This window comes from Doryrhamphus excisus, chromosome 8 (assembly GCF_030265055.1).
Source record: "Doryrhamphus excisus isolate RoL2022-K1 chromosome 8, RoL_Dexc_1.0, whole genome shotgun sequence".
NCBI classification, from domain to species: domain Eukaryota; kingdom Metazoa; phylum Chordata; class Actinopteri; order Syngnathiformes; family Syngnathidae; genus Doryrhamphus; species Doryrhamphus excisus.
In genome coordinates, this window is record NC_080473.1 from 4,407,906 (window position 1) to 4,433,905 (window position 26,000).

General features: G+C 41.5%; 3 protein-coding genes across 8 annotated transcripts; 2 read left to right on the forward strand and 1 right to left on the reverse strand.

The window, feature by feature from the left end:
• Positions 1-1,741: 1,741 nt before the first annotated feature.
• serpinh1b (serpin peptidase inhibitor, clade H (heat shock protein 47), member 1b) lies at positions 1,742-6,990 on the forward strand. Of its 3 annotated transcripts, XM_058079971.1 has the most exons (8): positions 1,742-1,907; positions 2,182-2,213; positions 2,639-2,770; positions 2,835-3,027; positions 3,933-4,203; positions 4,424-4,522; positions 4,599-4,831; positions 5,684-6,988. In XM_058079971.1, exons 3-8 carry the CDS (start codon positions 2,649-2,651, stop codon positions 5,984-5,986), a joined length of 1,221 nt encoding a protein of 406 aa, XP_057935954.1. In that variant the 5' UTR covers positions 1,742-1,907; positions 2,182-2,213; positions 2,639-2,648; the 3' UTR covers positions 5,987-6,988. The 3 variants fall into 3 exon arrangements, with proteins under 3 accessions (XP_057935954.1, XP_057935955.1, XP_057935956.1); XM_058079972.1 differs by lacking the exon at positions 2,182-2,213 and having other exon boundaries at positions 5,684-6,990; XM_058079973.1 differs by lacking the exon at positions 1,742-1,907 and having other exon boundaries at positions 2,186-2,213; positions 5,684-6,989.
• On the reverse strand, positions 5,651-25,335 carry gucy2f (guanylate cyclase 2F, retinal). 4 transcript variants are annotated; one of them, XM_058079968.1, is made up of 20 exons: positions 24,082-25,335; positions 23,189-24,003; positions 17,141-17,439; positions 16,726-17,080; positions 15,816-15,900; positions 15,641-15,737; positions 15,448-15,573; positions 15,291-15,371; positions 14,996-15,172; positions 13,289-13,445; positions 13,070-13,219; positions 11,669-11,817; positions 11,436-11,599; positions 11,159-11,351; positions 10,312-10,486; positions 10,137-10,235; positions 9,968-10,062; positions 8,880-8,965; positions 8,682-8,740; positions 5,651-8,430 (listed from the first exon to the last, which is right to left on the reverse strand). In XM_058079968.1, exons 2-19 carry the CDS (start codon positions 23,925-23,927, stop codon positions 8,683-8,685), a joined length of 3,285 nt encoding a protein of 1,094 aa, XP_057935951.1. In that variant the 5' UTR covers positions 23,928-24,003; positions 24,082-25,335; the 3' UTR covers positions 5,651-8,430; position 8,682. The 4 variants fall into 4 exon arrangements, with proteins under 4 accessions (XP_057935951.1, XP_057935950.1, XP_057935952.1 ...); XM_058079967.1 differs by lacking the exon at positions 8,682-8,740 and having other exon boundaries at positions 24,082-25,322; XM_058079969.1 differs by lacking the exons at positions 8,682-8,740; positions 13,070-13,219 and having other exon boundaries at positions 24,082-25,331.
• On the forward strand, positions 18,226-20,865 carry LOC131134558 (uncharacterized). Its single transcript, XM_058079974.1, has 2 exons — positions 18,226-18,743; positions 20,433-20,865. Exons 1-2 carry the CDS (start codon positions 18,314-18,316, stop codon positions 20,804-20,806), a joined length of 804 nt encoding a protein of 267 aa, XP_057935957.1. The 5' UTR covers positions 18,226-18,313; the 3' UTR covers positions 20,807-20,865.
• Positions 25,336-26,000: the final 665 nt, after the last annotated feature.

Below are 26,000 nucleotides of genomic sequence, written 5' to 3' on the forward strand. Positions count from 1 at the left end.
ATATTATATGTTATATTATTTTGGGAATAAAGTCAACATATTAAGAGAATAAAATTGTACAGTTACAAAAATATGCTAGGTTAATTGGTCACTCCAAATTGTCCATAGGTATGAATGTGAGTGTGAATGGTTGTTTGTCTATATGGGCCCTGTGATTGGCTGGCGACCAGTCCAGGGTGTACCCCGCCTCTCGCCCGAAGACAGCTGGGATAGGCTCCAGCACCCCTGCGACACCCGTGAGGAAAAAGTGGTAGAAAATGAATGAATGAGTTACAAAAAGAAAATATGATGATTATTTAAGGAAAAAGTTGAAATATTTGGAAAATGTAAAAAAAAAAAAGGAGAAAATGAATAAAAGAGCAAAGGCCAGAGTTTGTACCAGTAAGTGGCCCTCGGTGGGTGAAGTTTGGACACCCCTGTATTTAAATATGTTGGACATTGATGGCGTGGCTTAATCAATAACACAGTTGAAGCATGAAACTTCACAGCCATGTCCTGTCTTTCCCCTTAACACACACAGACTCCACCCCACCTCTGACGAGCCCCTTTGTCCCTTCATTTAGTGTCAGGGTTCTTTTATACAGAAAAAAGTGTTACAATGCCGGCTTTCCATGATAGTGTCCTCTTACTACTCTGTTGCATAGCTCGAGGCCTCATTGAGGAGATAAAAAGCAGTTTACGACAGTCATCCCCCGTCTTCCTTCCTCCCGGCAACCAGCTGTGTCGGACAGACGTGGCACTGGTGGGGGTGTTGAGTTGCTGTGGGGGGAAGGGCCTTTTAAACCAAGTCTTTTTACACTGCTAGTCCATTCTGTTTAAAGCGTAGCATTGAAGCTAGGATGGTTAGGACGGTAACCAGTGGTGTCATTAGGCCTACATTTTTTTTTTGGGGGGGGGGGGGGCTTCAGCCCCAAAAAATGTTCTTAAGCCCCCCTACATAATTTGAGATTTTTTATTGATTTTTTTTTAATCTCTGACAAATTTCATATAATAGGGCAAAAGCAAGCTAATAAGAAAGCCAATAAGCTAATACTAGCCTATTTATTACATAAAATGTTCTTCAGCCCCCCTAAATAATTTGATATTTTTTATGGAATTTTTTTTCATTTTTTATTGATTTTTTTTTTTTACAAAAAAAATATCTGACAAATTTCACATAATAGGGCAAAAGCAGGCTAATAAGCAAGCCAATGAGCAGGCTAATACTATCCTATTACTACTACTAGTAGTCGTAGTAATAAGTAATAATCAGAAAAAGAAGAATGATGATAGTAATAATAATAGGCTAATTAATAATATAATAATGATTATTTAATTATTATTAATTAATAATGAGTATCTCGACTAAATCTGTCCAAAAGTGGGAATATATATACCGGTTCTTGTTCGTTATTTGTTTTTTTGGATTTTTTTAAAAAAATCATTCATATCCTGTGCATCTACAGGGGGGCTAAGGCCCCCCCCCAAACCGTCCTCAGAACCTACTGACGGTGATGGTAACGTCGTAAAATAAATATCTGTATGCACAACAGCCATGAAGTTGATGAAACTAAATTAGAAATTGAGTCAGAAAAGTTGCATTGCTTCTGGAAAGTATATCAACGCAACACTGATCCAGAGTCAGCTCATGTGCAGCACAGATGGAAAAGTTGGGGGAAAAAAACCCCTCCCAAAGCTGAACCCAGACCAGTGGCTACAGAAGCAAACATCCCTCCCTCTCTGTCTGTGTGCGTATTCCGAAGGGGGACGTCCCAGATCCCACCTTCCTGGGAAAAGCCATTTGAATATCAAATTCCCACTTCTAGAAAGTTCTTTTGAGCGGGTATAAAGACCAGGAGAGAAGAAGCTTTTGCAGCTCAACTATCTCCAGGACGCCAGAGAGGAGACACTCTGCAAATCTGTGCAAGGTAAGAATCGGAAGATAAGACTTTGTGGGATGGAATGCAGGAAAGGCTTGAATAGGGGGGGCTTTGTTGGACTCATTTAAAGGCACGGTAGTCTCTTTTCCCCTCCGTTTGAAAATGATTCTGAAATGCCTTGACTATTCTATGCTTTAATAGCTTGAATCCATCACTCTACTGGAAACTTTATTTTCTTCCAAGGACAAAAAATCGCATGAAGAGATGACGTGTTTCACTGCCTCCTCTATGCGGATTACTGCATACACCTCTTGTCTTTCAGAATGAAAATCACAGACATCAAAAGATCTCAAGGTATATGTATAAAATGGATGTGGAAAAAGTTAAATGCCAAGTTATTTCTGCAGTGTCAAAGCGAGAGATGCAGCTCACACACAGTGGAAAGAGGATGAGGAAAAATAGCAATTTCCCATAAATAGAACGCAGCGTTGATTTATTTCAGAAGATTTCCAACGCACATTTGCAACATTGCATCATGTATAAGAGAAGAAAAGAAACAGGCGTCAAATTACATCCGGGGGGCAGAGTAGGCCGCAGCTGCAGCTCAGCCCCAGACGCTGCTGACGTGGCGAGCAACATGTCGGCCTGAAGAAAGCCCTCCTCCTTGCAGACACAGTTTAGCGGTTCCCGCACTGGGATAGTCCCGCATTGCAAACATGAATGCATTTTGTGAAAGCAGGCCAATAAAAAGGTGGAGCTGTTGCTTGTTTTTGTTGCAGGACAAACAGGATGTGGCTGAGAAACGTGGTCGCTGCTCTTTGCCTGATGGCTCTACTGACCTCCGCAGAGGACAAGAAACTGAGCATCCACGCGTCCACACTGGCCGACAACAGCGCCAATCTGGCTTTTAGGTCGGTCGACACGTTATAATCGTTTTTTTTTTCCGTGACTGAACAATCACTCTCCCGATTCCAGCCTCTACCACAACATGGCCAAGGCCAAAGACATGGAGAACATCCTCATCTCGCCCCTGGTGGTGGCGTCTTCGCTCGGGATGGTGGCGCTCGGGGGAAAAGCGTCCACCGCCTCGCAGGTCAAGACGCTGCTGCACGCCGACAAACTCAAAGACGAGCATCTGCACGCCGGTCTCTCCGAGCTGCTCTCACAGGTACAAACACGCTCCATCGGACACGACAGTTAAAACCATGACGCTGAACATTTGTCAAAACGTCCCAAAAAAACTGTTATTAAACCCCATAAGGCTGCACGGTGGTCGAGTGGTTAGCGCACAGACCTCGCAGCTAGGAGACCCGAGTTCAATTCCACCGTCGGCCATGCATGTTCTCCCCCAGTGCATGTGTGGGTTTTCTCCGGGTACTCCGGTTTCCTCCCACATTCCAAAAACATGCTAGGTTAATTGGTGACTCCAAAGGTATGAATGTGAGTGTGAATGGTTGTTTGTCTATATGTGCCTTGTGATTGGCTGGCCACCAGTCCAGGGTGTACCCTGCCTCTCACCCGAAGACAGCTGGGATAGGCTCCAGCACCATCTACAACCCTTGTGAGGGTAAATGGTAGAAAATGAATAAATGAATGAATAAACCACATAAGTCAGATTGACTTGAAATTTCAAAGACAGTTGACTCCAATGCACTTTCTTAAAAACACTACTCACTAACTTATATTTAATGATAAGTACACGTGTGTAAAATTGGAGCAAAATTGGATTAAAAAAAACATGGCCGCCATCAAGCAAAATGTACGGGACCTAGCATAAATATTGTCAATAAGTCATGGACCAATTCTCCAATTATTGAGTATACAGTAATGACTCATTTGACACATTTTGGATAATCATGCTATGCTACCTTATGGGAACTGTTTTCTGCGCCAGTGCACAAAGCAACGTCTGTAACAACGTGGTTGAATGACTTTAGGCAGGGGTGTCCAAAGTGCGGCACAAGGGCCCATTTGACTCAATTTAAACATTAACCATCCCCTGGTCAAAGTATCGATCTTTCTATCAATTAAAATCTTGCCCGGCGGCTCAACTTTCTCTTTGCCCCTTCGCAGGCGAGCGACGCCAAAACGCGCAACACCACCTGGAAGATCAACAACCGCCTGTACGGGCCCAGCTCGGTCGCCTTCGCCGACAACTTTGTGAAGACCAGCAAGAAGCACTACAACTACGACCACTCCAAGATCAACTTCCGGGACAAGAAGAGCGCCGTCAACTCCATCAACGAGTGGGCGGCCAAGTCCACCGACGGAAAGCTGCCCGAGATCACCAAGGACGTGCAGAACGCTGACGGCGCCGTGATCGTCAACGCCATGTTCTTCAAGCGTAAGTCGAAAGAGGCACTGTAGTGTTTTTAGTGGCCCACGACATATTCTAATAATACTGTCACGAGTGTTATTAAGGTTAAGATTGTTACATGCTAATTCATGCTAGAGGGGTCATGGATTCTGTGCGCTGTTACAAGCAGATCTGGAAGTAGAAGCCTTCCAGGCTTTTCCTGGTGACAACTACATGAATTTAAAATGACTTGTGTTACCTCCAAAAGCGCACTGGGATCAGAAGTTCCACGAGCAGATGGTGGACAACCGCGGCTTCCTGGTTTCCCGCTCCTTCACCGTCGGCATTCCCATGATGCACCGCACAGGTAGGTGTCATCTCATCCTATTTTGCTGTTTCATTTCAAAGACAAGACATCTGATCCACTCCGCCTTCTCCGCCAGGAATGTACAACTTCTACGAGGACAAAGAGAACAGTCTCTTCGTGCTGGACATGCCTCTGGGCAAGAAGCAGGCCTCCATGATCCTCATCATGCCGTACCATCTGGAGCCCCTGGAGCGCCTGGAAAAGCTGCTGACCAGGAAGCAGGTGGACGCTTGGCTCAGTAAGATGGAGAACAGGGCCGTGGCCATCTCGCTGCCCAAGATCTCTTTGGAAGTCAGCCACAACCTGCAGGTGAGGCTGGGGGCGGGGGGGTCATCGACGCGGAATATGAAATTATGTTGCGGGTCTGTAAAGAGCTGCATTGTTTTGTTATTATGCAACATTATGGTTATGAAATTCTAATAAATGAATGGTCTAATTCAGGGGTTCCCAAACTTTACCAACTCAGGGCCCACTTGAAAATCTAAAAAATGTCTGTGGCCCACCTTTGTCCTATAAACACAGACAAAATAAATAAATAAATAAATATTAATAATAATAATAATAACAATAATATATGGGCTGTGACCCCCTGGTGGGTCGTGGTGGTATTGCAGGTGGGCCATGAAAGGTCATTAAAAATGTGATTCATTTTTGCTAATATAATTTTTATATATAATAATATATATAATTTATATATTATACGTATAATATACATTATATATATTATTATATATAAAATAATAATATTTATAATATATATATTATTATATGTAATATATATGGGCCACGGGCCCCCATAAGAGGTCATTAAAATGTGATTAATTTGTGCAAATATTATTTTTTATATATAATAGTATATATATAATATATAAAATAATAATAATAAGAAGAAGAATATATAATATATTAAGATATTTAGATTAAGATATGCCTTTATTCGTCCATATATAATAATATGTAATTGAGCAGTTGACATTATATATATTATGTATAAAAAATAATATTTGCAAAAATGAATCACATTTTTAATGACCTCCCATGGCCCACCTGCAGTACCACCACAGCCCACTAAGTAGCCGCGGCCCACACTTTGGGAATCACTGGTCTAATGAAATAGTTTAGACTCCCATTTATCATCCATATTTCTCCCCTCCATTGCAGAAACATCTGGCAGAGCTCGGCCTGACCGAGGCGGTGGACAAAGCCAAGGCCGACCTGTCCAACATTTCCGGCAAAAAGGACCTGTACCTCTCCAACGTCTTCCACGCCTCCGCCCTGGAGCTCAACACCGAAGGCAACCCGTTTGACACCAGTGTCTTCGGCACAGATCAGCTGAAGGACCCCAAGCTTTTCTACGTGGATCACCCTTTCATTTTCCTGGTGAAGGACAACATGACCAACTCCATCCTGTACCTCGGCAGAGTGGTTCGACCCAAGGGGGACAAGATGCGCGACGAGCTATAATGTTGAGTTTTATTTGTCACACTATGTCAAAAAAACTGCGTGTGTGTTTTTGTTCGGCGTTACCTCAGGAACACATTCCCTAAAGGCAGACTGTGGACCGAATACTTGGATTGAATACTCAAATATGAGCAGCAAGCAGACAACATGCTTATATTAAGTATGACATTCCAATTTCTTAATGCCGGTATCGGTCAGGCTACGTCCACTTGGTGCTTGCTTCTTGCATTATCTTTAATGTTTAAAGACAAACAAATCTCTGCACAAGCTTGTTTTGACTTCTAAATCCACTCCTTCACGTGCCTTGTATTTGTCTTTCTGCCTGCACTGAATTCTACTAGCTTAAACTTGCAGAAAAAAAAAATTCATTGATGTTGACCCATTTGTCCACTAAAATGCTGTTGGAATTGTGCGATTACGAACAAAAATGCATTTTTTCAATAAAAAGTTTAAAAAAACAGAAATAGGGATGACAATCTTTCCAGTCGGCTGGAGATGAAAAGGTGTTCCCATGTTTGGGATGAGACCAGCAGGGCTTATCTGCCGCAGTCAACAATCCAAAGAATGTCAGGCTTGACTTGCTGAAGCTCAGCTAGACTAAATAAAGTTTTTTTGGGGGGGTTAAACCACACAACGGAGCCTAGCAGGGAACTGCCACTGGGGAGTCTGTACTTCCTCTTTTGGGAGTGAAAGTGTAGATTCTAATTTGCAACATGAGCACCCCCTTGTGGCAGAAATCTGACTCACGATAGCAAAGGTTCAAAGCATATTAATTCCACAGTAAATTAAAGAGCAACCGCTATCTGTTTAAAGGTTTGTTTAACATTTAACTGTCCCTGAATGCAGCGCCAACTTGTGTCCCTGGAGTTACATAATGCACCATTTTAGAAAAAAAGCAGTTTGCTAGTTTTGATCCTGCTTGTTGAGTGTGAAATGTCCCAATTCTAAAATACAAAAATACATACAACCATCAATAAAGCTTCATTTTTGTGGATTTTTTAAAAGTTTTTCAATGGTGATGCCGTTTGGGTATGAATTAATATAAATGATGAAACACTCTTAATGCACAATGTAATCATTCAGACTTATTTGTTGATATGATGCACACAGAGCAAGGAACAATTTGCCGCTGTGTCTCTTTCCTGCTGCTGTGCCCTCGCACTGTGAGGCATTCAGGCACACTTGGAATTTGGAGTGTTAGGCGCTAATTGTTTTTTATTTTTATCCACGTACCCCATATGTCAATTGGCGTACCCTTGGGGATACTCATACCCCACTTTGAGAACCACTGGTATGAGCTATGTATGTCTGACTTCCTGTCCCTGCCGCCTCTCCCTGTCCTTTCTCTGCTATGTGATACAGCAGAAGAAGAATTCCAGGGTATTATATTTGATACAAAATATAATAGTCAAATATTTTTCATAGGCTGCGTTTAGCTGACCTGCCGATCTCCCTGTCCTTTTTCTGAGGCAGTGGAAACACACGCTCACCAACAATTGTTTGATTTTTTTTTGTCATTATGTTGCCCACAGTGGGATAGGCTCCAACATACCACCACAACCCTAATGAGGATAAGCGGCATAGAAAATGGATGGATTTCGTTGCTCTAAGCTGAAAAAAAGTTTTCATGCCCCCCTGCCCCCCCAAAAAACAGAAACAAACAAACAAACCCCCAAAACAACTTTTGATTCATACAGTGTTTTTTGGTATTACAGTACATGTAGACAGGATTACAAAATACATTTATTAAAGTTTCACATAAATGAAGAATAAATTACATAGCATTTTTTCACATGTTTCTATTTATTATAATTGTACTTATTATATATTTTTTATTAGATTTTTTTATGTATTATGATGATTGATTTTAAATATATTTTATTATTTATGTATAATTTTTTTTTACAATTCCAAAGCCTCCTAAGCTTGAATTTCCTGTGTTGTTAATGTTCAAAGCCCCGCAGGGAAATAAAAGTGTCCATCACTATGTAGAAAAAGTATGTCCATCTTTCGGGGTTATTGATGTGCATTCAATATGCAGCCAGCTCTATAAGTAATAGTCCCCTATTATGAGCATTCAAAGCTAACACAAACCAGTGCATTGCCTCTTGACGCGGGTGAGCCTTGTTCTCATTTGGGCGACCACTCAGTGACCGGTGAGCTCAGCGAGCAGCGAATGATTGCGATGGGTGCATGAGCGAAGATCGGTCATTGTCGCCTCATTACATTAGCACCGCTATGTTCTGCTGTGTTGGCTGCAGGCAGATTAGCCAGCGGATGGTCAATCCTCTTAAAAGGAGTCCGCGTTAAGCCACGGAGGCGAGATAGAAGCTGCTCTCTTTCTTTCTTTCTCTCACATCTTTCCTCCTTTTTGCTTGTCCACTTGCCTGTTGGCCTTGCGGAAGAGGCTCTTGATCTCATCCGTCACCATCTCCTGCCAGTTGACCCTGATGAAGGCAGGGAGATCTTTAAATGGTGTGGATGCCCTAATTATCCACAACACAGTACACAACCAATAGAAAAGCATGCCACAAGAACACAAGGCTTTTCCCCGATCTCCTTACAGGGAGGGTGTACGGGTTGATAAGATCAAGAGATTATTGGGACTAGCAGATCACAAGCCGAGATTGAGAAATCATCATCACAACACACAAGCACAACACCAGCTGCCATGCAAGGTCTCGCTCGGCCGCTCTACCTCAAGCCTTTTTCTTGTAAGCGGCTATGTCTTCAGGGCTCAGGCCGTGACTGTCTTTCCTGGGAGTTCAGAGTGCATCAGTGGCCAAAAAAAGTCACAGCCACAGTGGCCTTTATCAGCTTTCATCGGGGGGGTTCAAACATGTATCGGTTGTCGTGATCCGTACTCAGCTTCAAGGCAAGGTAATATGCATCTTACCCTGGTTTGATCTCTGGTGGTTTTGGTAAAGGCTTTGCAAAGTCAGTCTTCCCCACGAGCCAGTAAGTCTCTTCGATGCCCTTCCCCTGGTTATGCGAAACAAAACAAACATGAATAGACAACTAATTGGCCCCCTATTATAATATTAGAATTTAAATTTAGTAAATTAAATTATGAAATTAAATAAAATTTACTATTTATAAGCCGGTACTTTTATCTCACACTTTGAACTTTGTGTCTTGGACAGTAACGTGGCTAATTAATGGCTGAAAACTACATTTCCCATGATGTTTGGAGTCCAGCTTCAGGAAGTAGCAACATGGATGAGTGAAGTGCAAGATAAAATTGAGTCTTATGCCAGTAACACCAGTTTAAACTGAAGGAAAATGATACCTTATGCTAAATGGATAATTTGCCTAGCAACAACAAAGAGAGACAACGAAAGAGAGAGAGAGCGAGCAGGGCCGACAAAGTGTGTGATGAAGAAATTATGAGGCTGATAAGCTTAGTGGTTAATTAATGACTTTAGTGGTAGGCCACTGTTGAAAAGCTATGTCACACACACTGTTCAGTACTGTTTATGAAAAATTATTTATTTAGTCAAAAGTTTAAAAAACAAGTGCACTCTATAATCCAGAAATTACAGTATGTTTTATTTTATTTATTCATTTTTTAAATTGTTTTTAATTTTCAAAAATAATTATTTAGGTTTTACATTTTTTGAAGATTTTTTTTTTACATTTATTTGTTCAATTTTTTAATACATTATGAGAATGGTGAAATTATTTTCTAACAGCATTAAGTGGCCCTCATGCTTCAACAAATGTGCAAAAAACAGCTAGATGAGCCCTCCCTGTGTATAAGCACACCACTTCATAAAAGGACAGCTTTGATAGAAATAACAGGCTTCACTACACATCTTAAAATAAAAGCAAAACCAAAGAAAGAAGCAATGAAATGGACGCTGTCCCCATCCGCTGCCGCATTATACCGCTCCTCTTTCTCCCTACCTACATCTAAACTCAATGTCCATGTGACATTGGCCCGTCTGTATCTTATCATTGGTCCTACAGACTGTGTACACTTACCTTCAGCTCGGTCTTGCCTCTGACTTCTATTTTATAACCTTCATGGAGAGAACGGAGGATCTTCACCGTGCTCAAATTCACATGGATTCTATAAGCTAAGAGAAGACAGTAGCCGGTTTAAGATACAGTATGAATAAAGAACAAATAGATATGTCCAAAATAAACGCACGCAGCCCGGTGGATTCCATTCTCGAGGCAGTGTTGACGGTGTCTCCAAACAGGCAGTAGCGCGGCATGGTCAGGCCCACCACGCCGGCAACGCAAGACCCTGGGAAGGCACACCGAACAGTTCACGATGCTCTTTCGTCTTGGTTAATGCATACCAGCAGTTCCCCAGGACACACCTGAGTGGATCCCGATCCGTATCTTGACAGGAACGTCTGGCATGTGGCGCATACGGAAGGTTCCCACTGAGCTGAGGATGTTAAGAGACATGTTGGCGATTTCGGCCGCGTGCTTGTTGCCGTTTCTCTTAGGCAAGCCGGACGCCACCATGTAAGCGTCACCGATGGTCTCCACCTGGATAACATCCATAAATGGTCTTAACCTGCATGCTCTCCTTGTAGTTGTGTAGCTTTACTTCCTCCCACATACCAAAAACATGCACGTTAGGCTAATTAGAGACTCTATATTGTCTATAGGTGTGAATGTAAATGTGAATGCTTGTTTGTCTCTCAGATGCATTTTTCTATGTACACATATATAATTTAATGTTATTACTGGGCTGCACGGTGGACAAGTGGTTAGCGGATCACAGCTACGAGACCCGGGTTCAATCCCACCTTCAGCTATCTCTGTGTGGAGTTTGCATGTTCTCCCCGTGCATGCTAGGTTAATTGGCGACTCCAAATTGTCCATAGGTATGAATGTGAGTGTGAATGGTTGTTTGTCTATATGTGCCCTGTGATTGGCTGGCCTCCAGTCCAGGGTGTACCCTGCCTCTCGGCCGAAGACAGCTAGGATCGGCTCCAGCACCCCCACCTCCACCTCAACCCTCGTGAGGATCAGCGGTAGAAAATGAATGAATGAATCAGGAGGTTGCCGACAGCCACAGCGATTAATACCAAAGTTTTTTAAAGTGATGCAAATGAGATATATATGATATTTGCTGATATTTTAGACTCCACATCTATAGGAGATTAAGTGGAGCATTTATCGTAAATAAAATTGTCTTGACTTAAAAAACCCAACCTTGTAGACATCATGGTTGCAGAGCACCGCGTCAAACAACGTGTAGAGGTCATTGAGAAGGTCGACCACCTCGATGGGGTCGCTGAGCGAAGAGATGGTGGTGAAACCCACAATGTCGCTGAAGTAGATGGTCACCTGGTCGAAGAACTCTGGCTCTACCGTGGCACCTGTCTTTAGAGCTTCCGCCACAGAGCTGAAAAGACACAGGAGAACCATCAATTGACTTTGAACATCTGGGATGGGTTGACTGTAGCAGAGAGTGTGTAGGTCGACTGACGGTGGAAGCATCTCGGAAAGCAGCTTTTCTGTCCTCTGTTTCTCCACCTCCAGCTCCTCTGTTCGCTCTCGGATGAGGTCCTCCAGGTTGGAGCTGTACTGCTCCAGCATCCTCAGCATGGAGTCGATGATGTTGGTCTTCTTACCCTTGTTGATGATCTTGAACTACATGGGGAAAAAACAGGAAGTGCTTCGAATAAAGAGTGACAGTGCACTTCTTAAATATGAGCAAACCCTATCAAAGATCTCATCAAAGTTGGGTCTTCGGTCCGGCAGTTCGCTCCAGCACTGTTTCATCAGCTGGATGCACTCCAGTGGGGCTTGGTCCGGGGCCACAGTGGGCCGGCACATTGGGGGGGGCTTCATCACCTTTCGAATGATCTCTAACAACACAAAGGAGGTACAGATACAGGCGCATTCATTTCAGCAATAAGAATGTTAACAAATAATTAAGTACACTACCGATCAAAAGTTTGGGATCACTTGCAAATTACTTTGTTTTCCAAAGAAAAACACATTTTCATGCATTTCACAAACAATTTTTTCCATTTCACAAACATTTGTATCCATTTCACAAACAATTAAAATGAATCAGATTATTTTCATAGAAGGATGTCCATTTTTGCATATAGGCCTGCTATCAACAACTGTCAGTCCTCTGCATCAATCTCCTGGTATGGCTGCTAATCCAAGTTCATCATTTTATAAGGCTAATAGATGACTAGAAAAGCCATCTAAAAATCTAAACTAAAACTAAAATCTCTTACCATGCTGTTAACTACTCCCTTCAGAGAGCAGCACAAACTGGGTCTAACAAGGACAGAAAAACGCTGCACAACTGTGCAAGAGAGTGTGTAGTTTAAGACAAAGATGCCTCACAGCTGCACTAAATAGTAGCCATCAAACACCAGTGTCAGTATCAACAGTGAAGCGGCGACTTCAGGATGCTGGACTTCATAGCAGGACTGCCAAGAAAAAGCCGTATCTCAGACTGGACAAAAACATTTCCAAGTGATCCCAAATCTTTGAGCGGTAGCGTATATAATATAATCATTCATATTTATTAACTAATTCAATTCCAGCCATTTTTCAAAAGAAAGAAAGATGAGAAAAAAGAAAGATGAGAGTCTCGTCTTTCATCAGCAAAAAAAGTTGGTTTCTACCTTTTTCCGACAGCTCAAATATCTAAACAACTATACCACAACTTAAACAAACAACATGCGCACGTGTATAATCTTCTGCATGCTACACTCCTCCATGTTCTTCCGTTTCCTCCTTGCTGTCATATAAGTTATTCATTAATTTCATTCATTCATTTTCTACTGCCTACTGTTGGAGCCTATCCCAGCTGTCTTCGGGCGAGAGGCGGGGTACACCCTGGACTGGTGGCCAGCCAATCACAGGGCACATATAGACAAACAACCATTCACACTCACATTCATATTGGAATGTGGGAGGAAACCGGAGTACCCGGAGAAAACCCACGCATGCATGGGGAGAACATGCAAACTCCACACAGAGATGGCCGGGGGATTGAACTCGGGTCTCTCTCGGGTCTTCTTTTTATCATTACACCATCCTACGGAATTCTTCCGCACTTGCCCACTTCATAAAATATCCAGTACCAGTCCATACCCTCAGGCGGCAGGCCCAGCATGCAGTAAGGTGGGCCTCTAACCACCACCTCTTGCAGGATAATGGAAAAGCTGTACACGTCTCCTTTGTAGGTGCCTTTACGGGAGCTTGCGAGGTCCCGAAGAAACTCTGGAGCGGTCCAGAAGAGGTCTGAGTGGAGCATGAGAATCAAGATAGGAGCTTTGTGTGTGCACACTAAGCATGATATGACATTGTTACCTTCAGGTGGAGGTTGTTCTACAGGAGCTTTCTGAGACTCCAGCAACTCATTGAAACCGTAGTCTGTGATTTTGAGCACGAAGCGCCCATCCACCACACAGTTACGAGATTTTAGTCGGCCATGTGGGAAATCCCTGTGATGGAGGTATTTCATCCCCTGGAAGCACAGCAGCAAAGAAACACCGTGGAAACCAGACTTGTGTGTCACCGTTATGAATTCTGCTGTGCTTATATTCACATTTTTGTTGGTCTTAGCTAAGCTGCAGTACATACCGGTAAGTATACCGGCTGATTTCTCTGTGTACTAAACTGCATTTTTTTTTTACAAGGACTCTGCTGCCTCTTACAGCAGATAAAGGACAGTCAGACAGTCACATTACGCTAATTCTACTTCTAGATCATATTTTAGCTATGAAATACACAATAGACATAACTACGATAAATACAGCGTCCAAAAGGTCAGACAAAACGTACAAAAACCGAGGCAATTTTCCCCAATATGAAATCTTGTGAATCATACAGATTCAATACTTATAGTGAGTAATTATAGTTTTAGAGGCAGAACAATGCAAAATAACAAAAAATAACAATAACAAAATATTTATTGTTGATTGGCACTTCCCGTACATCCTGGCAAGATCAAACTCTTTAGTGTTTGTCACCTTTTTTAGGAAATTGCTGGTACTTGCCACTTCCTTGGTCCCATAGCGGGTCATTAATAAATAAAAAATGCACGGCAAGCGAGTTCGCAATGTGTGGGGTGCTTTGTTTGGGTGCTTAATTTCACAGAAAGATACAGTGCAGGGCAAACGGACTACAGTCGTCCCTCGCGGGCGAACATCACTCCCCCACTATATTATTATTTTGAAATTAATTAACTTTGAATCAAGTAACAAATTAATGATCACTTTTTTGTGGTTGACTAGAGCGTTTTATTACTCCACTAGCCTCTAGATGTCACTAGTAACATGCACCAGACTTGTTCAGACTTGCTCGTTTTCTTATTTTCTAATAATTTGTCTTCATCAATATGAAAATCTACAAAGAAAATTACACGGGCTACTGTTGTGGCTGTCCTCCAGCTAAAACTCAACGCTGAATCCCTGCCGTCACTTCCTGTCCACACATCTGGTAGACAAATATTGAAACACACACTAGCATGAGTCTTATTTATGTCTTAAATGGCTTATTTTCTCTGATTATATCTGCTATATACGGCAATATGAGTGTAAAGCTGACTATAGGGGTGTTATTTTATGTTTAGAGGTCTCTAATAAAGAAGGTAGTTTCTTACATAAAATATTGTACAAAAATCGAGGCGGTGTACAAAATTCGAGGTAAGATTTTTGCATGGATTAAACAAATCGTATTAAAACTGGGGCGCCTAACCAAAATTCACCACTATATAAATTAATCTCATAAATAGTTTCATATGCTTCCTTTCTCACAAATTTGTATAAATGAATGTGATCAATGTTGTTTATTGATTGTGAAAAGCCTACTTTGCTTGAAGGATGGAGATAAATAAAGTTAAATAGGAAGTTTATCTCAGTATTGAAGTAGAGCTTTGCTGTTTTGCCAAAACAATGCAGGGGCATTTTGTCAAAAAGACTGATGTGAGCAGCAACAACTCCTTGCACGCACGCTCTGATGAGGTGCGCCACTTATTAGAAGACAGCGTGGGCGGCACCCAGGCATGTACTGTACCTTGATGAGGTCAAGCACAAGTGAGGACTTGAACATCCAGTCTAATTTCACATCTTCGTTCCTCAGCAGGTCCTGGAGACTCCCCCTGGAGCAGTGCTCCGTCACCACAGCAAACATGGAGCTCTCGGTGAAAAAGCCCAGGAAGGGATTGACGTTCTCGTTTCTCAAGTCCTTCATCTAAGAAACAGATTAGCAATGTTTTGGATTTTTATGACTCAGGAACTCCTACAGCGAGAGATATAGTATTATAACAATTTGACTGTGATTTGGATACACATTACATGCTCAAGCTAACCTTGGTGAAAATCTTTGTACTGCTCTGCTTCACCTCCTTGAAGTGGCCATCGTCAAACTTTTTTAGCCATACCCAGTCACCCTGCGGCAGGAAAGGTTACATCTGACAACATTGTCGTGTTATCATGTTAAGATGACCTCCCGAATGATGGCCCAACCTCAAAAACGGCAACGTTGGTGGTCTCGTGAGTCGCTGTCTGCATGCTGTGCGCCGAGTGTGAGGGGTCGGCGGATTTGTCCTCCACAGCACTTCTAGACTCGCTCAGGTCTTCTAAGGTGATTTTCTGTGGAGAAATGAAACACATGATGATTACCTAAAGCCGTACACTGGCCGACAACATGACTGCTGACCTTTTTGCTAAGCTGAGGGTTGATGAATGTAAGATCCTCTAAAGTCAGCAGGATCCGATTCGGACCTTTCACCAGCTGGATTTGTTGGAGTCTCCTCCTGGGGGTGAGATCCGCAAAAAGATAATGAAATCAACCAATGACAGCACACCTTACTCCAACACATAATGGCGTATACCTAATGTAAAGACCAATGGCAAGCCCTGTTAAAGCCAGAGCGAAGATGACGGAAAACACAGCTATAATGTAGGTGAGCTCCACACCTGTGGGTGAAAACAACACGATGGGTATGATGCGCAAAAGAACACACTCACTGGGCTCAGTATTAGCCACTTCTGTACAATGTTGACCAACACAGCTGATAAAGGACAGGGAGGGTCGGCAGGAGCAAGGAGTCAGACACGCTACGCGAATACTATGAGAAGATACTGGGATGCTGGGATAAGTCAAAATAGTCTGAACTAGTCTATTGCAGGGGTGCCCAAAGTACAGCCAGGAGGCCATTTGTGGCCTGCTGTTTTTTTTTTTTATTGGCCCACTGTACGTTCCAGAAATATAATTTAACAAGAAAACATTTTAAAAAACTTTGAAATGTTATGAGAAACAAACAAACCAACAAATAAAGTTGGGATTTAATTAGGGTACGGAAAAAGTTGTGATGTTATAAGAATAAAATCAAAATATTGTGGGGAAAAAGGATGTAATTACAAGAAGACAATTTACCAGAAGAAGGTTGAAATAGTTAGAGAAGTCTAAAAAATCCTTAGCAATTTTAAAAAAACTGCTGTAATTTTAAGAGAAAAACATCTTTTTTTTCAGTTAAAATAGTTCTGTTAAAAAAGAGAAAAAAGTCACAATTTTATCATATTAAACATTATATATATATATAATATTGCAACTAAAAATACTGTCATTTTAAATATTGAAGAAAAAATGTCATAATATTCTGGGGAAAAAAACAAAACAAAAATGTTTTGAAAATTAGGTTGGGGAAAAAAGTTATAAATATTATAGGACTAAGCTAATAATATTAAAACAGAACATTCTACTAAAACATTCTACTAAAATAAGTCCCAAAAGGCCCCTACCTCCTGTGCAGAGAGCACTTTGAACAAACCAGCAACTGGAATCCGATGGTGGAGGAGACTCTCCCGGAAAATGGATGGACTTCCCGGCAAAGCGAAGCCGCCCGGACATAAGATCCACCACATATGTCGGGTAGAGCTGACTCCCGACATTATCGGTGTCCAAGATGACGTAACTGGTTTTGATTTCACCCGCATTGTCCACCTGTACCTTCTGGTTGAAGCCACTGAATGTTATGTTCTTTGTATAGAAGGCCAGGTTTGAGCCCGACAGACGCATGCCGGCTCTTTTGGTCTTGTGGATGGACTTGGCCAGGAGATAAATGCTGTTGTAGATGGTCCCGAATAGCGGATTAACCTGCATTGAAAGCAGATGTCATTTTCAAGACATAATACTCCAGCGACTTTTGACACCCACCTTATCAGAGGCAACACTTAGCGTCAATGCCCCGCTTTTCTTTGCAGCAGTCAAGGCCTCAGTGAAGGACACAGGGTCTGAGGCGATGGTGATGGTGAGAACGGCATCATAGGCCTCCTTCAGCCGGCTGTTGTTTTGCAGGGGGAAGTAGGGGGCGCTGTAGGGCAAACTGTAGTGCAGCGTGTCGTAGGGCATAAAAACGTACTTCCCGGAGGTCATGCCCATTTGCTGCGCCTTGAGGAGGAAAGCAGCCTGTGGCTCTCCTCCAAGAAGGACAGAGTGCATGCACATGACGATGGCTGGAACATAAAATATTGTTTTAGTGCCGTGAGGATATAGCGGCTTTACATAATACTTATGAGGACAATGCACTAGTTGTGGCAGCTTCTTTAAGCCAACTCTTGTTCAACAAAACACATTTTTAATGAGCCAAGGCCTATCAATATACAGTATAATGTAAGACATTCTCATTATCTGGCAAGTGGTCACAGCCCTTTTGACAGCAACATTTTTTGGACAACACTGTTTCAGTAAATTTTTTAAATTTTTCAAATTTGCCTTTATTTTTTCCTCTATTTAATTCATAAAACATTTGGCTAAAAAGATTGTGCCAAATCTTTTCTACATACTGAAAAAAAATCAAACGATATGCGCATATTAAAAAAAACAACAACCAAAAAAAAATCATTAGATAGACATTTAAAGAGAAAGTATTATGTTATTAGGCGTTATCAGTATCAACATGTCAGATTTATCTATTTATATTGTTTGTTTTTGTTCCACCTAATGTTTTACATTCTTATTTCTTCCGTGTGCCAATAAAAACAACCCCCTGATTGCATGTGTGCCCCCTGCCGAGTTCCTATTTTAGCCACTCTATTTCAGTACAGTAGCTAGCGGTGTGTGCTCAGTTAAGTATATACCTCTTTATCACTCAGTCTTTGCCGCATTAACTATATGAAAAACACTCATACTTACATTGTAAAGTGTACAAACTGATAAAGTGTATGTTGTTTCCAAAATAATAAGATTTTTGCCACAATTCTCCCACACGCGCTGGAAGTGACGTATGCGGAAGTAACACAACCGGAAGTGATGTGCGCGGTGAATTTTGGGTAAACAAGCAACAGCGGAGAGGAATATATATATATATATATAAAAACAAGCTGTAAAATGTCCCGTGGACAAACATGGAGTTGCGAGGAGACTCAGGCACTTATTACCGTATGGTCAGATGACTATATCGCACAGTTGCTTGCGACTACCCACAAGAATATTCACGTTTTTAATTTGTTCAGCGAAAAGATGGCGGCGTGGGGATTCAATCGAACGGCGCAACAGTGTCGCATCAAGGTGAAAAAACTGCGACAACATTACATAAAGGTCCGTGACTCCATGCGGAATAATGGTTGTTCGGGGGACGAGAAGGAGAAGTTCCCCTGGTACGATCAACTTGACGAAATACTCGGGACAAGACCTGTCAGCAGCTCGAAGCATGAGTCTTTACAAGACGATGTCCCTATCGGTGCCCCTATCACTGCTATTAAAACAGAGCCAGATGATCTGTCACAGTCCTCCGTTAGTCGGGATTGGTGCAAAAGTGGTAAGTTCTTAATGTTGCCATGTTGACATGTCCAAAATGTTGCTATGCTAATGTTTACACATGCGCATGTACCACATTTCAGAGCAAGCAACCCTGACTTCCAATGTATGCAAACGCTCGTGTTATGTGTTTTTTCTACCAATTCCGCTCTCCCTTCATTTTTTTAAGTGGACCTACATTGTGGTCTACCAGGTGTTTTCATAATGAGGTTAGCATAATTTTAGGGTGTGTTCACACTTGCAAAATATACTTGGTGGTCAGTTTTGGTCTGGTTTGAGTTCTCACTGGTGTTATTGTCAGTGGACCAAGTAATGCAACCTGATTCTCAGTGGGGTTCAGGACAGGACTTTGCAGTAGCCAAATTTGTGCCCCATCAACCCTGGGATTGTCATCTTGCAATATGCCAGTGCCACCATGGAATGTTTAAAAAAACATTGATGATGCATGGTCATTCACTACAGTATATTCAGGTAGTTAGTTCTTAGTGGTTCTGGTGGTGCCCTTTTTTTCGTCTGGAAAGAATGTTCTTTATTTTTCTCGAGGTGCTGCATCTCCACCTCCCACTTTTTGTTTGAAGGCCAAAGTGTTTGGTTCACAATTTTCCATACAAATGTGACTGCTGCCGGGTAATCATTAAAAATAACTTCCAGCTATTATTGACCTTTATGTAAGAAGACCAGGGATGTCACTAGGTTCTGAGGACAGGGGGTGGCTTAGCCCCTTGGAGATGCACAGGACATGAATGAATGTAGTGGACATTAAAAAAAAAACCTAAAATATCCAAAAAACAAATGATGAACAAGGCACTGGATATAACTTTCCCAATTGTTTTAGGCCACCATTAAATTTACACAAGTACACACAATCTACACTGCAAAACCGCTGCTCAAGTTCTGCAACCATTCTGTCCAGTGGACAGCGATCAATTATATAATGATCATTATTATATTATTAATTAGCCTATTATTATTACTATCATTATTCTTCTGATTATTATTAGCCTGCTTTTGCCCTATTACATGAAATTTGTCAGAGATTTAAAAAAAAAATCAATAAAAAATATCAAATTATTTAGAGGGTCTTAAGAACATTTCAGGGGGCTAATGCCCCCCAAAATAGGCCTAATGACGCCACTGAAGAAGACTACAGTGAAGTCGTCCCTCACATCACTGTTTGAACATTGCGGCCTCATTACCCTGATGAGGTATGGCATCACATTAGCTTACCACTGACTGCAGTCAGTCATGGCATATCTGACATGGCTGTAGTGAAAAAAAAAGTTCTCCCATTTCGTGTGGAAGTGGTACATTTTTGGATTCGTACTTTGTCCTTCTTTCCCACTCCATTTTGAAACCTTTCAAGTTTCTAATAAATAAATTGGAGGCTAACTAGTTAATTCAATAGCATGCTATGTTTAAAGCGGCATCCATCCCTGCAGTCCTGCAGCCTTTGAATAACAGTTGAGAAAAATGTTGTAAACAAAGAGTAATAGGAGTGGAAAAGTGACTATAGGGGTGTTATATATATTTTGAGAAACTGTTCTGGAGGTCTCTGACTAATCTCTAAATATGTCAGTGACACTGATGTCTCCTGCAGACCAGTTGCGAGGGTCAACAGGTAGCAGCAAACACTGCATATGTACCAGTTGAACGTAGCAATGGTTTACATTCTCATACTGTGTGTCAACAGGGTCCAGTGAAATTCACCTCGGAGACGAGAGCACAACCAGCTCAGCTCAGAGCTCAGAGAGCCCCAGACCCGAGCGAGAAACAAACACTTTTCGCTGTACAGTACCCGGTGGCCCAAACAAGAAAAGAAAAAGCAGGGTTCATCGTTTTGACATTTTTTTGGAAAGCTACATGCAGCAGAAGCAGCAAATGGATGAGGCCGACCGAAAACGACGGGACGAGGAGAGGGCGGCGTTTGAAAAGTTTATGAGAATGCAGCAAGAGGCGGATGAGCGGCGGTTTAAAGCCATGCAGGAACAGCAGCAAGTCAACAACCAACTGTTGTTGCAAATGATGGGGATACTGGATCAAGTTGTAAAGCATTTAAAAAAATGAAGGGACTTTTTTTGTTGTTGGTTGATTATGTAATAAACGGCTGATCAAAAAAAACCAAACAAACTGTACATTCCTGTGTTTTTCTACTTTGAACCAGTCCGTATGCTTGATAACCATTTTTTGTGATTAACAGGCAATCAAGGCATTTTTACATTAACATTTGGTGTTGCTCCATTGATTCTGTGGTGAATAAATTAGCACCATTGTACAGTTACACCTGCCAACTCTAGGGGGAGCCCTAGGGCAGTGGAACATATAACAGACTTAAATGATATGATGTGGGCGGCCACTTTGATATTGTTATATAGATTTTTTTATTTAAAAAAATGCTTTAAAAGGTTATCTATATTCACTGAAAGAATTGTGTTATTATTGTTATCAACATTATGTTGATAACAAAAACTATGTTTTTACACATATATGCCATTTTATTTTTTGGTTAATTTTATTTTTACAATGTGCCATGGACCAATAACAAAACAAACACACTCTAGACATGCCTGCTCTAAACTGAAAGACTATTTCACCAACATTTACAGAAAAATTTACTCAAAGTTGCACAAACCAAGCTTTGTACATTGTGCTCATTTTTGTGTTTTTTTTTGCAATAGAACAGCTGATAAGTGGGAGAAGGTGAAGAAAGCGGCCTCGCATTCAAGGCAGTCACTTATTTATATTGTGCTTAACTTCTTTTTCCACTTCTATGACACCTAAGAATGTAAAAAAAAAGTCAGATGTTTGAGGTAAAATGAAGAATGAGCATTGTTGTATTTTAGTGGTGGTTAGCTTCTTTTTCCGCTTCTATGTCATGAAATGTTAATTTGAAACATTGCCGTACTGTTAATAAATGTTTATAATGTCAACAGATGATTTGTGTTTACATTATTTTTCGGTAGCATGGTTTTCAATGAAAATTACTTCTAATTCTGATTTTCGTTATCGTATGGCCAGCAGTGTACCTATAGCATATCATTCCTTGAAATAGAGTGCCCAAACAAAGCATTTGTGTGTTCTTTTTAGGGGTGCAACAATTAATTGATGAGATTGATTGATTGATTATTCTATTAACTGACAACTATTTTGTTATTTGATTAATCATTTGATGGAAAAATTTAAATATTCTCAGATTTCAGCCTTTCAGATGTGAACAGGTTTTAATTTCCTTTGTCATCCATGATAACAGACATTTTATTTTTGTGTTTTTGGCAAAACAATATATTCATATATTCATCAGCTTTGACTTTGAAAACAGCAATCAACATTTTTGCGTCTTTTTTGATATGTTGCGAATCAAATCATTAAATGGTTGGTTTGGAAAAAAAATTGAAAAAAAATGACCAATTGGTCATTCATTATTTAGTTAAATGTGTGTTTTTTTCCTTTTAAATCTATTATTGCACTTTAACCAAGCAAAACTATGTTTTTTTCAATTACTTGATTAATCAAGTAATTGATTAACAATCAATTTTGATTAACAATTTTGGAAGAATATTCGATTACCAAAATATTTAATAGCTGCAGCTCTGGACACCATAGACAGATTCCTACCCATAAAGCACTGAGCTGCTGAGGCGTCCAAGCAAATTGCGTATTTCTGTGTTTTTTTTTTGTTTTTTTTTTTAAGTACGGCTTATGGAACTGGAGGAGGTGGCCAGCGACCAATGGCAGCGGACCAGGATAAGTGAAAGAAAATGGAATGGAATGGAGTACAGCTCCAAAAAGCTGCAAGTGCCAGAACTTTACTAAATAAGGCTATTGAATTCAAGAAAGCAGAAGTACGAAGGTATAGGCTCTGTTACAACAGAATTGTAATGTAAAGTAAAGGTTGCAGAGGGAAAGGTTTGAATGGGGACGTATCATGCTTTTCCACATTTCTGACCTATAAATGTTTTTAGAATGTTGTTTTTATCATGCTGAACAATGCCAAAGTCCAGCCGGTGGCTTCCTTATATGGATGTGACCGCCTACAAGCTGTGCTAGCTGTACGCTACAAGCTGAGTGTGACCAACCACAGCGAAGTAGGCGTTCCCGGAGGCGGGCCGTGGGTGGAATAAAAACAGACCGTTTTGAAAATCCAAGGAAATACAACTGCAATAGGTGCAGATTCTGGAAGATCTAGAAAGCTTTCTGTGCGTGTCTATAGGAGTCCACAACTCACAACTACCTTCTATGGATGTTTACAGTAAAGTGAGCAAATAAAAAAAAGGAAATATTCTTATATTACAATAACAATAGTCTGCGATGCATTGCTGTTGTACTACAATAAAATGTTTTTTGGATTTGTATTATTTCTAATTGGCCAAAATTATATATTTTTCTACATTTAAGTTTTTGTCAGACAAATGAATGGCAGAATCTGAGGTCGGAGGTCGGTCCACTCACCTCTTATCTCTCCAGCATCTTGGATCTGCCTCAGTGTGCTCTCAACTTGAGTCTCATTTATTCCCACAGACGTAACCAGAGCGACAGGAAGCCCGTTTTTCCTCATAGCGGCGGCCACTCTTGCTGCTGTGTCCATCCAGATGTCTTCATTGGAGGAGACCACCACAATGTTAGCCCACCGGAAGTGCTTCAGCACGGTGAACAGCACCTCGGAGGGAAATGGCACAGTCCTAGAAAAAGTCGGGTATCCGGTGATGCGGTCCAGCTCAAAGTTGACACATCCATGGGAGAAGATGGCTCTGTCCCAGTTCTTGGCAAGAAGCGCTGCGGCGGTACAGTATCCGGGATTTGTGGGTCCCACAAACGCATCCGCCATATTCTCGTAATAAATGAATGACGTGAGAGCTTTGGATGTTTCACAAGGCTCCTGCAGGATGATGAAGTCCATTTCCAGGCCTAGATTCAACGTCAGGTCTCCATTGATCCTGCTTATCGCGAGCCTGGCGGCAGCAGCAGGCAACGTCCTGTAGTACACAGAGTCGCAGTTCCACGGCCCCAGGACCCCAACTTTGAATATTAAACAGCGGATACAGCAAGGGAATGTCAACACTCCGAGGAGGATCCATATTATAAAGTTAAACGGTGGCGTCAGTAAAGTTTGCCTGCTTTTAAAGACGGGCACACATGGATTGATGGACTCCCATGGAGGGCCTCTCAGATTGGGAGGGAAATGCTGCATTGTTCTTGTTGGCAATGTGAGGTAGCGACAGCTTAGGTTCTTAGGTGCAGGATCATTTCAGTTCGGACGGTGGCGTCTATAAAGCACACACAAATCTTAGGAATCTACCGCTTGGAAATGAATAGTAAAAAAAAAAAACAAATGAAAGACTCACGTCATCCGGGCAGCCCCATCATCCAATGTGTCACCTAACCATCCTCAAAACCCGATCGAGGCACAGTATGGGTCCCGGGAGCCACTGTGGTGCGAACACAGCTTAGTCATAGTGTTTGGATGTCAGGCTGAAAATGACAGGTGAGAGACGGGGGCTCGTTTGGAGACAACTTCAGCACCCTGGAGAGCTACTTACGCCCTGCAGCCAGCGACCTGCTTTGCTCCTTTAACAGCTCTGTACACCAGCGGCAAGTAAACACCTCTGCTCTTCTAACATCATCTTAATAAAACCATTGCATTCAAATTCAATTGAAATTGAAAAGCAGCACTGAAATGCATCCTATGATGAACATTGGAGGCAGCATATCAACCACAAGCTCATTCAGTGAAAGCCTCCAAAGTGACCGCGGAGCCAAAACGTAGGTGTTACTCGCTAATCCATTTTCAGCGAGGCGAGATGTAAGAGGATTGACAGCAGGCCTTTAGAAGAGTCCAAAAGCCTTGTTATGGTGCAACAGGGGAGCCAACAAAAACCCTTCACACCATTTAACCCGCATATGCAGAGCCGGTCCTTCCCAAAGTGGCCCCCCCTTGTACGTATATAACAATATGCACAACTATGGACAAAAACAGGAAGAACTAAATCAATGTGAACTTTACCCTTTTAAGAGTTGGTAATGGTAATGGTTTAATTTCATTTGAACATGCATCAGATTACAATTGAGTGCATCACATAATCAGTTCACAGTTCCACATGTCCAAAAGGAGTAGGAAGAAGCAAAGCTTATTAAATCCTACCCCTCCATCTGGCACTTTTACAATCAGTAACTGTTACATTTGTTCACTTCCTGCTTTCCTAATATAATTCAAGTTTTTTCCCCATAGTAATAGTAATTTTGTTCATAGCAATAACGACTTCATTACATTGAAGGTGAATTTTTCTCCACCTACTTTTTTGGCACCCCTTGGAGGCCACAGCATACTTAGAATCCTTAGAATAACTATGACTATAACTATAAAAGGTCATTAAAAATACTAGTATATAACAAACATAATGACCGATATAATTTAATTATATAATTATTAGGGATGACCAGTCCAGGGTGTACCCCACCTCTTGCCCGAAGACAGCTAGGATAGGCTCCAACAGCACAACCCGCGACCCTCGTGAGGATAAGCGGTAGAAAATGAATGAATTATTAGGGATTTCGATATTGGCTTTTTTACCGAAAAACAATATGCCGATATTGTCCAACACTCAATTTCCGATACCGATATCAGCCCATACTGATACTAACACGACATATCTCCTGTGATGTGTTGTATACAGCTTTTTAAAAAATATATTGGTTTTCATGATTGGAAAAAAATCTGATACCGATATGAACTACATTTTTATGCTGATATCGGGCCAATAATTATCGGTACCGTATGTAAATTTTTTCAATAATGCCATTGCCCATTAGTACATGTCAGTCCTTTCATTCTATGTGGTCCACCAAGAGTAACTCATTCATTCATTTTCTACAGCTTATCCTCACGAGGCGGGGTCCACCCTGGACTGGTGGCCTGCCAATGACAGGGCACATATAGACAAACAACCATTCACACTCACATTCATACCTATGGACAATTTGGAGTCACCAATTAACCTAGCATGTTTTTGGAATGTGGGAGGAAGCCGAAGTACCCGGAGAAAACCCACGCATGCACGGGGAGATCATGCAAACTCCACACAGAGATGGCCGAGGGTGGAATTGAACTCGGGTCCCCTAGCTGTGAGGCTCCACCGCACAGACCCAAGAGTAACTCTCCCATCATTTTCCTGTTTCAAGAGAGTTGCATCAATTTTTGTCCTATTTTAATTGACCTTTTCATTGATGCACACTTTAATAAGGGGGGTTAACGTCTTGGGTAATG